Source organism: Sinocyclocheilus rhinocerous, unplaced genomic scaffold (genome assembly GCF_001515625.1).
Source record: "Sinocyclocheilus rhinocerous isolate Xijiao unplaced genomic scaffold, SAMN03320098_v1.1 scaffold1364, whole genome shotgun sequence".
Lineage (NCBI taxonomy): Eukaryota > Metazoa > Chordata > Actinopteri > Cypriniformes > Cyprinidae > Sinocyclocheilus > Sinocyclocheilus rhinocerous.
Genome location: NW_015627534.1, coordinates 1,104,011 through 1,117,327, shown reverse-complemented (window position 1 = coordinate 1,117,327; position 13,317 = coordinate 1,104,011). Strand labels below are relative to the sequence as shown.

Sequence of the window (13,317 nt, the reverse complement as noted above, 5' to 3'; positions counted from 1 at the left end):
ACCTTCTGAGAGGCATAGCCTTAATAATTGATATATTACTTTGTGATGCCTATAATGACTTAATGCTATAGTTTATCAACTGGTTTAAAATAAGGAAACTGAGGAAATAAAAATGAACCATTTAAATGTTAATATAAAGCCAGAATAAGATGTATTAAAAGAATATTTCCTTTCTACTCACATGGGATGGAAACTTCACATCAATGTTTACATCAGAGTCTTTGAAGCCAAACTTTGTGCAGGAAGATCCGTATAACCTGAACTTGCAATCTGCAGGGGAAGCGTGAATACAAATGCATTGAGGAGGCATCAAATAAAGCAGCATTGAATTTACCGCTGTGCTGTCACACACCTGGAAGGACAGGCTGAAGGACTTTCTCAACGAGAGTGAGGATGTTTTGCCGTCGTTTCATATCCGGATCGTTTAAACCGAACTCAGCGACCACACTTTCCAGAGCTGAGCTGAGCGAATGACACTGGGCTTTTCCAGGAGGAGGGATGTTCAACAGCAGCGTCAGCTTCTGCAGCTCCTGTGAAGAGGAGACACACTTCAACCATGAACCACAGGCACAGATGTTTGAGCCTAACACTTTCATCATGATTCCTTGCCTTGGCTTTCTTCCTGTGGGCTCTTTCTCGGATGTGACTGAGCGCTGGTGACATGTCATCACAGTACACCTTACACTTATCACATCTGAACTTCAGGCTGATGCTTGACTGATAAAAACACAAAGAAAGAAACCAAATCAGATTATGTGAAGAAATAAGATCAATGTACACTACTTCTCAGAAGACTTTTTTGTGAACGGAATTAATTCTTTTATTCAGCAAGGACGCATTAAACTGATCAAAAGTGACAGTAAAACCATTTATAATGTTACAAAAGATTTCTAAAAATTACTAATAAATTTATAAAATTTCTATAAAATAAATTTGTATCACAGTTTCCACAAAAATATGAATCAGCGCAACTGTTTCCAACATTGATAATAATCAGAAATTATATATTAGAAGCATATTAGAATGATTTCTGAAGGATCATGTGACACTGAAGACTGGAGTAATGAAGTTTGATCACAGAAATAAATTACATTTTAACAGATATTCACATAGAAAACAGCTATTTGAAATTGTACTATTTCACAATTGTTGTTTTTACTGTATTTTTGATCAAATTTCTGCCTTGGTGAACAGAAAAAGACTTTTCTTTCTGACCTGAAACTTTTGAAAGCTAGTGTGTTTAGCTGCTGTACTGCTGATATGCTACGGTAATAAAAGTGCTGCATTAATAATTGTAAATATGTATTATTGTACCATGTAAACATTATGGTACATTAATATGGTATTCCTTCAGCACCATGGTACCACCACAGAAGTGTTTTAAAACACTTTGAGAGTATCGCTTTTCTAAATCATGACATTTTGCCCAGAATACTTTTTTAAGTTCTTAAAAGAATAGTTCACCCATAAATGAAAATTTACTCCTGAGGCCATGCAAGATGTAGATGAGTTTGTTTCTTCATCAGATTTGGAGAAGTGTAGCATTGCATCACTTGCTCACCAATGGATGTGAATGGGTGCCGTCAGAATGAGAGTCCAAACAGCTGATAAAAACATCACAATAATCCACAGCACTCCAGTCCATCAGTTAACGTCTTGTGAAGTGAAAAGATGCGTGTTTGTAACAAACAAATCCATCAAGACATTTTTATTTTTAAGATGTCATTTCTGGCCAAAATACGAATCCATAATCCATAATCACGCTTCCTCCAGTTCCAAAGACTGCTGTCCTGTTGTCTCTCACATCAAAATCCACAGGGTGAGCACATTTTCAGCAAATTTTCATTTTTGGGTGAACTATTTCTTTAACTGGTCACAGTCTATAACTTACAAACCTCTTTAAGGTCACAGTCACTGCCTTCTGCTTCCAAGCACAGCTGTAAAACGTCCCGTCTAGTGAGGCAGCTTTCAATCCGGACAATCCTGCTCTTCTCCCTCCAGCTCTGCACGCTGCCTGACAGACAAACGTGATGTAGACAGATATTAGCTTCGCTTTTAACCCCAGTTTCATTAGGTGACAGGTTATTCGTGCGTTTTACCGAGCTTGTCGTGTTTCTGTCCATCTCGCTGTCGTTCTCTCCAGTTCCTCCGGTCAGCAGGTGAACCCCTCTGGATTCGGTCCTTGTGAGAAGGACTCGGTCCGAACACTCGTCCCTCAGGAGAGCTGCACGACAGTGAGGCTTTGGCTCTTCTGCTCCCCTCACTTTCAGAGGTTCGACCGTGAGCCCGCTTCTTCGTTTTAGGACTGTAACTGCGCTCACTGTCCCGTCCCAACGGGCTCCGCCAGCTCTCAGCTTCATCTGCTTCCTTCTGTCTCCTGTATCGCGGAGAAAACTTCCGGTTTCCCTTCTCAGCCATCGTGGATCTGGATGGGAACCAAGATCAATATGAAGAAATAAGAATAAAAACGGAATGTGAAATCTCAGTCACATCACGGACACTAAAATCAGTCTTTTTGATTATGAGGATTCACAAAAACAATACAGTGATCATAAAAGCTGAATGAAATCAGATACTAATTTTGGGAGGTTGATTCCAAAAAATAGTGCCTGTCTTGCTCTATACCATGTCACACTTAATAACAAAATACGATGGATTTCATAGCAATTTTGCTTTTGACAGCCATTTGAAAAGTGAAAAGGTCTGGAATTATCACGTAATCGGCAGAACAACTGAAGAGGTGTGATTCCCGTCTTCTTCTGAGCCAAATTACAACTTGGCTATTTGTTCAATTCTCAAACGATTTTCACATGCATGAATGATTCTGATGACATTTTATGCCTAATCCTGAAGGGACGAATTATTGCCATTGACAGAGGTCTCTTGAGGCGTTTTGGAGTCGTTGCCACAGTTCTTCTCAGTTTCTTCATGTAATCTCAGACGAACTGGAGGATGATGCTGAGATCAGATCTCTGTGTGCAGCACTGGCTGCTGACCGTCATATAAAAATCTCACTGGATTATTACAATTACTGCTAAAATGAATGTTCGGACATGTAAACTGATATTTCCTACTGACACACTACAGCTAAAGACAGAAATAACTGGCTTAAACCCATTTTTTGTTGGAGAAAACACTAATGGCCTAAGACTTTTCCACAGTACTGTATATATATTAGTCCAAAGAATAGCTGAAATTCCCATTTTGCACACATTTTTGACCGTGACAGTGAGAATCATTTATATGGATCACAGAAACATATCGCGCAGTATTTCTCCGTGTATGTTGTGAAAGCTTCCAGCACTGCTGTGTAACTGCAGCTTCCGGAGGACAAAGAGCAGCTCGTGTCAGGCAGGAGTCAAACTATCATCAGCGACAACACGACAGCCTGTCTGATGTGGTCGTGCCCAACTCACCCGATCTAATGTCGCTCTTGCTTTATAAATGCGAGCGCGACATGCCGTGAGTTTCCCGGTAACTGTAAGCGTGCAGGTGCCCGAACATTAACCAGCCTGATCCTGACCCAAACTCACTTCCGCCGGCGGCGCTTCTGTCAAACCATCGGACTAACTTAGTTCCTCTGTCTGAAATGAGTAAGAGCATAAAAACAAACCACTCGGCTTTTAATTAAGCCTAAATAAAGTGCGAGTTTAATACTCTGCTTTTTAAGTGACAAACTTGACAAATAATCTTGAAATCGCTGTTAATTTCTCAGACGATGTGTATAGCTGTTTACATCTTGCACTTCCGGGTCCCACGTGACGTCAAAATAAACCGTCTTCTCGTGATTTAAAGCGGCAGTGCTTATTTCCCGTATAAATCCCTTTATAATATTAAACCTCGTTTCTTTTATCTCTAAAATTAATTTCCGATCTGCGGATCTTGTATTTCGCTGAAACATGCTGCATACTCGCAGAACCAGGGTTGCCAGATCTGCGTAGCTAAACTAACCCAATGACCAATTAAACTAAACACAATACCAAAATTCAAAGACGCCCCTCCCAATCATAAAATACAGATTTTATTCACAATTATCCAACATTTTAAAAGTAAACCAATGCTGCAGGAAAACCTCAGACCTGGCAACACAAGACAGAATGGAGGCTTAGGTAAAACTTGTTTGAAATCAAGTTTGTACCAATGGTACCAATTACCATTGAATGGATCGAATACTGTGATACAAGCAAAAAAATAAATAAATAAAACACTACTAAAATGTACTACAATCACTGTTTTTTGTTTGAAAATGGTAATGCTACACTCCAAAAATGAACAAATACTTACATATGTCGACATACTTGTATCAATTTCCATAATGCATGTTTATTTTATCTTCAAAATATCAGCTGTTTTCAGGAATAAACACTGAAAAAAAAAAAAGTTAGGCAACAATGACAACCATTTGCTAGAGAATTACAATTTAAGAGAATTAGATTGTTACATTACATTCATTTGCTACAACTTGTTGCAAGAAATGCAGCCAATCTGTTAGTGTCACTCCAGTTTAAAGGTGCAAGCCCTTTTCAATGCAAGTAAAAACTACTACTTTCAAAAACGGCTTTTAAGCTAACGGTGATTCTTAAGGAATTCTTCCATGTATGCGGCGAGAGCCTTCACATCTTCAACAGTCACTGCATTGTACAGGGAAGCCCGGATGCCACCCACTGACCTGAAAATACACCGTGAAGCAATCATGAGGCAGGATACAGAATCTAATTACTGTATAATGTGCTTTGCTTTTTTTTTTTAAATATTTTTTCATTTTTTTAGGACACACTGAAATGACAGCAAGCATGTCGTTAAACATAACATTATATTCATTTTGACTAATTAGATATTTTCGTTTCTTCTCAACTGATTAGACATATTTACCTTAACTAAGTCAAAAACTGTCAAAATGATTAACATCATAAACATTTACTTCAGAAAATTCCAAATCCTGTATGCTACTGCAATTCAAATTAAGACGGAATCGTATTTGAAAAGTCATCCTCTATACATTTCTGAGTGGCGCATAACTGTGTATAAGACATTTTATCACTGAATTTTATCAACCGAAAATGAAAATTTGCTGAAAATGTCCTCACCCTCAGGCCATCCAAAATGTAGATGAGTTTGTTTCTTCATCAGATTTGGAGAAATGTAGCATTGCATCACTTGCTCACCAATGGATGTGAATGGGTGCCGTCAGAATGAGCGTCCAAACAGCTGATAAAAACATCACAATAATCCACAAGCAATCCACACCACTCCAGTGCATCAGTTAACATCCTGAGAAGACAAAAGCTGTGTGTTTGTAAGAAACAATCCTCTGCAGTGAATGGGTGCCGTCAGAATGAGAGTCCAAACAGCTGATAAAAACATCACAATAATCCACAAGCAATCCACACCACTCCAGTGCATCAGTTAACATCCTGAGAAGACAAAAGCTGTGTGTTTGTAAGAAACAAATCCATCATTAAGATGTTTTTACTTCAAACCATTGCCAAAATACAAGGAAGTGTTATTATACAGGTGCATCTCAATAAATTAGAATGTCGTGGAAAAGTTAATTTATTTCAGTAATTCAACTCAAATTGTGAAACTCGTGTATTAAATAAATTCAATGCACACAGACTGAAGTAGTTTAAGTCTTTGGTTCTTTTAATTGTGATGATTGTGGCTCACAAATTAACATACTTTCCAGAAGGCCAACAATTCATTAAAAATGTTTTTTTTTATTGGTCTTATGGAGTATTCTAATTTGTTGAGATAGTGAGTTGGTGGGTTTTTGTTAAATGTGAGCCAAAATCATCACAATTAAAAGAACCAAAGACTTAAACTACTTCAGTCTGTGTGCATTGAATTTATTTAATACACGAGTTTCACAATTTGAGTTGAATTACTGAAATAAATGAACTTTTCCACGACATTCTAATTTATTGAGATGCACCTGTAGATTATGGGCTGCAGTTAAAATGCCTTAATAATGGATTTGTTTAGAAACACGCAGCTTTTGGCTTCTCAAGACATTAAGTGATGGACTGGAGTGCTGTGGATTACTTGTGGATTATTGTGATGTTTTTATCAGCTGTTTGGACTATCATTCTGACGGCACCCATTCACTCCATTGGTGAGCAAGTGATGCAATGCTACATTTCTCCAAATCTGCACCCATGAAGAAATACACACATCTAGACACTGAATGGCCTTAGGGCGAGTACATTTTCAGCACATTTTCATTTTTGGGTGAACTGTTCCTTTAAGTAAACTGCTGCATCCCAGACTGACCAGCACGGATTTATCCGCAAACTTCTTTGTCCATTTAAATTATGCATGAATCAGTAGTTATTCAGTGTAGATTGTGCAACATTACTCCTCCAAAAAAGCAAATGAAAATGTTTGTTGTGAAACTATGCAAACACCATGAACGATAAGATGAATTACAAAAACAGACGTAACATTTTCCTAATTTTCATACAACACCTGTGTCCTTTAAGTGAGATCATGCCAAGTTTCGAAGCACCATCCAGGAATGCCTTCTCAAGACTTTCATCTCCTTCCTTCTTTCCGATGCGGAACGGAATGTTCATGCGGCTTCGACACGCCTCGTCAACCGGGCATCTGCAAGAGAATGTACAGTGCGTGAAAAACAGGGCGAGAAGTCGTTTTGACAAAAACTAAAGTCTGATGAGAGAGCATAATGTGGACAAATACTGCATTAGTTAATTATTAATATTTATTATAACAATAACTGTTTTTAATTTGACTAAAATCCTTTTTTTTTATATATATTAACTATTAAATAGTGATTAAAAATGAAAGTTGAATGTTTAATATTGTATATTCGGAATAACCTTCTGTACGAGAAGATTATATTCCATCTGCAAAATGGTGATCCAAGTGTTTGGATGTGATTAGGACAGATAATGACGGAATCACTAACGAGTAGAATCCATTGGAGTGGTTGATGTTGTCATAGATGATGTTGGATTTCTGTTTGTTTAGTCGTTCCATGGCATCCGCCCCGCCGTTGTTCTTGATCCACTCCAGAACCAAAGCCATGATGTAAACGCTGTAAGAAGAACAAGCATCTACAAGTCATAGTTACAAAACGGTTCATATTTTGAGCAAATGTTGAGGTTCAAAAGAAAAAGAAAAAAAAACAGGTGAACACTGAATCATAAAAGGGTTCCGAGAAATGGAAAATATTGTGTTGTTACTTTTTATTAAGTTTCTTCCTCATTTAGGATCTACAAACATGGCTGTGTGTTTCTGTAATTATATCAAGTTGAAGATATTTCAGATAAGATGTGAACAAAGCCATAAAAACATAATTAAAAATCTGACTGGATGCCATTAAAACTGTTGTAAAAAATGTGCAATACGCAGATGGATATTGACTATTTAACTAAATTCAAAATTAATGCACCGAGTTGCAATTTTTCTTGGACAGTTATAAATAGCCTAAAGTTAGGCTTGCACAGTTTCCACAAAAATATTGTGTAGCACAACTGTTTTCAACATTGATAATAATCAGAAATGTTTCTTGAGCAGCAAATCAGCATATTAGAATGATTTCTGAAGACTGGAGTTATGATGCTGAAAATTCAGCTTTGATCACAGAAATAAATTACATTTTACTATATACACACATAGAAAACAGTTCATTTAAATTGTAATAATATTTCACAATATTACAGTTTTTACAGTATTTTTGATCAAATAAATGCAGCCTTGATGAGCAGAAGAGACTTCTTTCAAAAACGTTTTTAAAGAAGTCAAAAATCCACTGCTGCTTGTTTGGTAAGCTTTCCTATAGCTACTGAGAAATGGCAAGCTGATAATTATGCATGTACTTTAAATGAAGTCTACAGAGACACAGTATGATGTCCAAAGGAAAGCCGTACCTGAAGCATGGAGGAGTGTTGTAGAGCGAGTTATTGCCAGCCTGCACCTGATAATCCAGTATAATAGGACACTCTTTCAGGGCCTTGCCCATCAAATCCTCTCTTACGATGACAACCGTCACACCCGCACAGCCCACATTCTTCTGCGCGCCGGCAAATATCAGACCAAACTGTAGAAACACACAGAGACTCACAGCACTAACAAAAGATTAGGTTTAAAAAAAAAAAATCAGGACCTTTTGATAAATGTGAAAAACTACTGGGACGAGCGTTTATGAGACGATAATGAACTTGAAGAAGCATCACCAACCTTCGACACATCCACCGGCCTGGAGAGGAAGTTAGATGACATGTCGCTGACCAGAAGCACTCCTTTAGTGTCCGGGATGAAGTTAAACTCAACGCCGTGCACCGTCTCATTGCAGCAGTAGTAGACGTAAGATGCTGAAGGATTCAGCGACCAAGTGCTACTGTCTGGGATTTCTGTGAAAATGAAGTTCAAGTCATGTGAGGATTGTTCAAGTCAAATGAGTGCGTTTTATTTTTATTAACGTCATCGTAGGTTATTTTTAAACTGTACATGCTGATAATATGTGACCCTGGAGCACAAAAGCAGTCTTAAGGGTCAATTTTGTGAAATTGAGATTTATACATCAGGCTATTGCTACAAATATACCCCAGCGACTTAAGACTGCTTTTGTGCTCCAGGGTCACATATAATATTAATTAAATAAAATGCCACTTAGATGTACTTTCTTGGCTATGTTTCTTAACGCACTTAAGTAGACTTTTAAAAAGTTCACTTTGTAATAATGTAAAATTAAAAGCTTTCTTCTTTCGGTTTTAATAATCTTCTGTCATGCTATAAGTGCATTTATTTTGATGTGCTGACTAGTAGTAGTATATATTTATTTAATGCCATGTCAGCATCAAAGGCTATTTTCATGACAAAAACAGTTAAAAAAAATACAAGTATAACAAATACAATAAAAACCAGCAAACAAACAAACACAAGTTATATCACACAAGATTTTTTACATTAACATGTGATAAAAATTCTAAAACCTTTCCTGGCAAAATTTTACTTTAAGTGAGTTCACTTCATAAAAGAGAGTTTTCTCTGTACATTAAAAGCTGGACAGTCCAATCAAATATGTTTAACAGAAAGGGGAACCTTGCAAAACATACACTGAGTAGGGTCTTCACCTTTAAGCAAAAATGCATGAGTGATGTGCTGACTAACATACTAAAAGTTAACATTTTAAATACACTAAATTGCAACTTTATCATTACAAAATGTGCAATTACGAATATATTTAAATGTACGTCATATAAGTTGCAATAGAAATGACATTAAAGTATATTTTAGTGTACCATAAATGCTTGTCAGTGCATTCAGCGGTACACTTTATATTTCAAAGACAATAAAAGCAATTCTGAAATTACATTTGAAGATGTACTTAAGTGGGTCAAAAACACTTCAGCTAATTGCATTTAATATAAATGTAAACTCTAATATATTCTAATTTAATTGCAATTAGCATGCATTTAAGCTCCTGAAAGCATGACATTCAGTTCACACTTAAGTATATTCTTTCAAAGTATATTGTTTTCATACTAAGCACTCTTTTTTAAAGTATGCCAACGCGTCACAAGGGACACACCAATTCTTTTGGAAAGAATGTAAAATACATGTTTCAGAAGACTACAAACCGTGTTTTTATAAAGATCTTCTGTTCTCTCAGCACTGAAAAATATAGCTCACTATACTGTGATTACTCACTGGTGTAGCTATCCAGTTTCGGATGAATCACGTTCACTTTTCCATACTTCTCTGCCTCTTTGGCTGCCTTTGCAGACCAGGTCCCCGTGACCACATAATCAGCACACCTGTCCTCCTTCAGACCAATCAGATTGAGAGGAATCCCGCTGAACTGTCCCGAGCCTCCGCCTTGCAGGAACAGTATCTTATAGTTTTCAGGTACATTCCTGTTCAAAGTGAACAACACAGATTATACATTTGTCATGGAACATGAACGAAGACATTAATAACAGATGTAAAGACTCACAGAAGTTCACGGAGAAGGTTTTCAGTACTGTTTATGATCTTGGAGAAATCAGACGATCTGTGGCTCATTTCTGGTTGCAAAAGAGAAATAAATGCCTCAAAAACATGGCATTACACATACAAACGTGTATATTAAAAATGCAGATCCTTACCAAGAATGCTTATCCCAGTGCCACTGTAATCCAGCAGCTCCTTCTGTGCTTGGAGTAAAACCTAAGAATAGAATAATATCCATTCAATAGCTAATTTCTAATAATAATATTTTTTTAGTATCCAAAACAGGTTTGGCTTTGCCTGTACAACCATAAACAGAAGGTCTTTAGAACTGGCTTTTAAAGGAGTAGTTCACTCAGAAATGTGAGAGGACAACAGGAGATGGACTTTTTCACCGAAGCGTTATTATGGATTATGGACTCATAGTTTGGCCAGAAGTGACCGTTTAAAGTTAAAACGTCTCGATGATGCATCTCACCCTCATTCAATGTGTAGATGCGTGTATTTCTTTATAGGAACAGATTTGGAGAAATGTAGCATTGCATCAGTGTCTCAGCAATGGATGCTCTGCAGTGAATGGGTGCCGTCAGAATGAGCGTCCAAACATGAACTGTCCCGAGCCTCCGCCTTGCAGGAACAGTATCTTATAGTTTTCAGGTACATTCCTGTTCAAAGTGAACAACACAGATTATACATTTGTCATGGAACATGAACGAAGACATTAATAACAGATGTAAAGACTCACAGAAGTTCACGGAGAAGGTTTTCAGTACTGTTTATGATCTTGGAGAAATCAGACGATCTGTGGCTCATTTCTGGTTGCAAAAGAGAAATAAATGCCTCAAAAACATGGCATTACACATACAAACGTGTATATTAAAAATGCAGATCCTTACCAAGAATGCTTATCCCAGTGCCACTGTAATCCAGCAGCTCCTTCTGTGCTTGGAGTAAAACCTAAGAATAGAATAATATCCATTCAATAGCTAATTTCTAATAATAATATTTTTTTAGTATCCAAAACAGGTTTGGCTTTGCCTGTACAACCATAAACAGAAGGTCTTTAGAACTGGCTTTTAAAGGAATAGTTCACTCAGAAATGTGAGAGGACAACAGGAGATGGACTTTTTCACCGAAGCGTTATTATGGATTATGGACTCATAGTTTGGCCAGAAGTGACAGTTTAAAGTTAAAACGTCTCGATGATGTATCTCACCCTCATTCAATGTGTAGATGCGTGTATTTCTTCATGTGAACAGATTTGGAGAAATGTAGCATTGCATCAGTGTCTCAGCAATGGATGCTCTGCAGTGAATGGGTGCCGTCAGAATGAGCGTCCAAACAGCTGATAAAAACATCACAATAATCCACACCACTCCAGTGCATCAGCTAACAGCTTGCGAAGCCAAAAGCTGCGTGTTTCTAAACAAATCCATTATTAAGGCATTTTAACTGCAGTCCATAATCTATAATAACTCTTCCTTGTATTTTGGCAATGGTTTGAAGTAAAAACGTCTTGATGGATTTGTTTCTTACAAACACACAGTTTTTGTCTTCTCAGGATGTTAACTGATGCACTGGAGTGGTGTGGATTGCTTGTGGATTATTGTGATGTTTTTATCAGCTGTTTGGACTCTCATTCTGACGGCACCCATTCACTCCATTGGTGAGCAAGTGATGCGATTTCTCCAAATATGATGAAAAAACAAACTCATCTACATCTTGGATGGCCCGAGGGCAATTTCATGTTCAGCAAATTTTCATTTTTTGGGTGAACTATTTCTTTAAATGAAATTCCTTCTATGATCCTAGCAACCTCAGTGAAAGATAAAAGGATGGAAATGCTAAACACGACTTGTGTGAAACCAAGGTGAAATCGCCCATGCAATCAGTAACAATCATTTACAACAGACAGCACTTGGAGAGAAACAACTAAAACCCTGCATTTCTGTGAAGTAAACAACCAACAACACTCAGAATTAGTGAGGTACCTGATGAGAAATGGCATGCCACTAATAATGTGAATGTTGCACATGTTTCATAACAAATCAAAACATGTTCAATCTAAATCTGTAAGCTTGCACACCTTTCTTTGGCATTTAAATGTGCTCTGAACCGATCTGAATGTATGAAGTGTATTTGTCATTTTACATTTTCTCCTGTACTGATTTGCAGATCTAGAGTTCAGTAAACAGGCGAGTCTGGATGCCAGATTGCGGCTGACGCAACATTGCACCCTGTTTTTATACAGTCTATGATCTAGACCAGCAAAACGCACGTGTTTTTTAAAACTCACACACTGCATCCAAACCCTGCATCCAAATAACGCACAACGATTTTGCGCACTACATTATCACAATATATTTTTGCATGTACAGTAGTTTGTAAATGATTATAATGTATAGATTATGTAATCTGATATGATCGCGCTGCATTTTTTACGCTTCTCTATGACGCATAAACAAATGTTTTACAAAAATATAATCAACTTTTAGTGTGCAATAATGAATAATCCTAAATAACCAACATTTTTTAGGGATGCACTCACCGGCTGAGGAAGTTTAGCTGGTCCCGCTCCAAAATTAATGGTCTGTTTGTGCTCCATGTTTTGAAATAAAGCTCTCTGGGATGGCCGTGCAATATAAATCTTTCTGAAACTCTTCCACTTGACCTACTTTTCTGTAAGTGGTTTGGACTGGCACTATTATTCTCTTTACACATGATTACACCTAATGTGCGAGTTTCCTGCTTGTTTTCATTGGCTCACGGTTTCCGGAATGTCTGCTTGCGGCTGTTTGATTGGATGGTGTGTTTGTGACGTTGCTGTGATTGACACGTGCGTTTCACAGCATTAAATATTCATGAGCTTCTGCGCCACTAGTCAGTTTTTTTGCGCTTTCACTTTTTTTCTTTGGAAACTTCAGACAATTTTAGAAGTGTTGAGTTATTTTCTGAAACTAATAATATCGTACTATTTTTCTCTCTCTCTCTGTAGGATCCTTTGTAGTTTCGGACCTTATTGACTTTCATTGTACATTTAAAACATTTGTTCACTAGGGCCTTTCCTTGAAGATTTTATTTATATATTTGTGTTTGTTTTTATTTCACTTTTATTTTATTATTTTACTTATATTAGGCCTGTGTTTGTCGCAGTCTGCAGCGGGTGTTGCAATTGAGTCCTCGCTTCATCTCCCCGCACGCACCGTGACAGTGTTTTTTTTTTTTTCCCTTTTTTATTTCTGTGAATGAATATTTAGATGTATTTCTTTTCTGTAAAGTGCTTTGTTATGGAGGACCAAACATGCTGAATGTTTAAAGGGGTCATATGATATTGCTAAAAAGAACATTATTTGGTGTAATGAAATG

General features: G+C 37.2%; 2 protein-coding genes across 2 annotated transcripts; both read right to left on the bottom strand.

The window, feature by feature from the left end:
• Positions 1-65: 65 nt before the first annotated feature.
• LOC107728275 (terminal uridylyltransferase 7-like) lies at positions 66-3,752 on the bottom strand. The gene is made up of 7 exons (XM_016538400.1): positions 3,417-3,752; positions 2,100-2,425; positions 1,896-2,014; positions 610-717; positions 353-530; positions 182-270; positions 66-98 (listed from the first exon to the last, which is right to left on the bottom strand). The coding sequence occupies exons 2-7, from the start codon at positions 2,416-2,418 to the stop codon at positions 66-68; spliced, it is 846 nt and encodes a 281-aa protein (XP_016393886.1). The 5' UTR covers positions 2,419-2,425; positions 3,417-3,752.
• Positions 3,753-4,374: 622 nt separating this feature from the next.
• On the bottom strand, positions 4,375-12,666 carry LOC107728369 (phosphoserine aminotransferase). The gene is made up of 9 exons (XM_016538513.1): positions 12,500-12,666; positions 10,848-10,908; positions 10,697-10,766; positions 9,673-9,878; positions 8,200-8,372; positions 7,890-8,059; positions 6,926-7,054; positions 6,466-6,603; positions 4,375-4,669 (listed from the first exon to the last, which is right to left on the bottom strand). The coding sequence occupies exons 1-9, from the start codon at positions 12,554-12,556 to the stop codon at positions 4,567-4,569; spliced, it is 1,107 nt and encodes a 368-aa protein (XP_016393999.1). The 5' UTR covers positions 12,557-12,666; the 3' UTR covers positions 4,375-4,566.
• Positions 12,667-13,317: the final 651 nt, after the last annotated feature.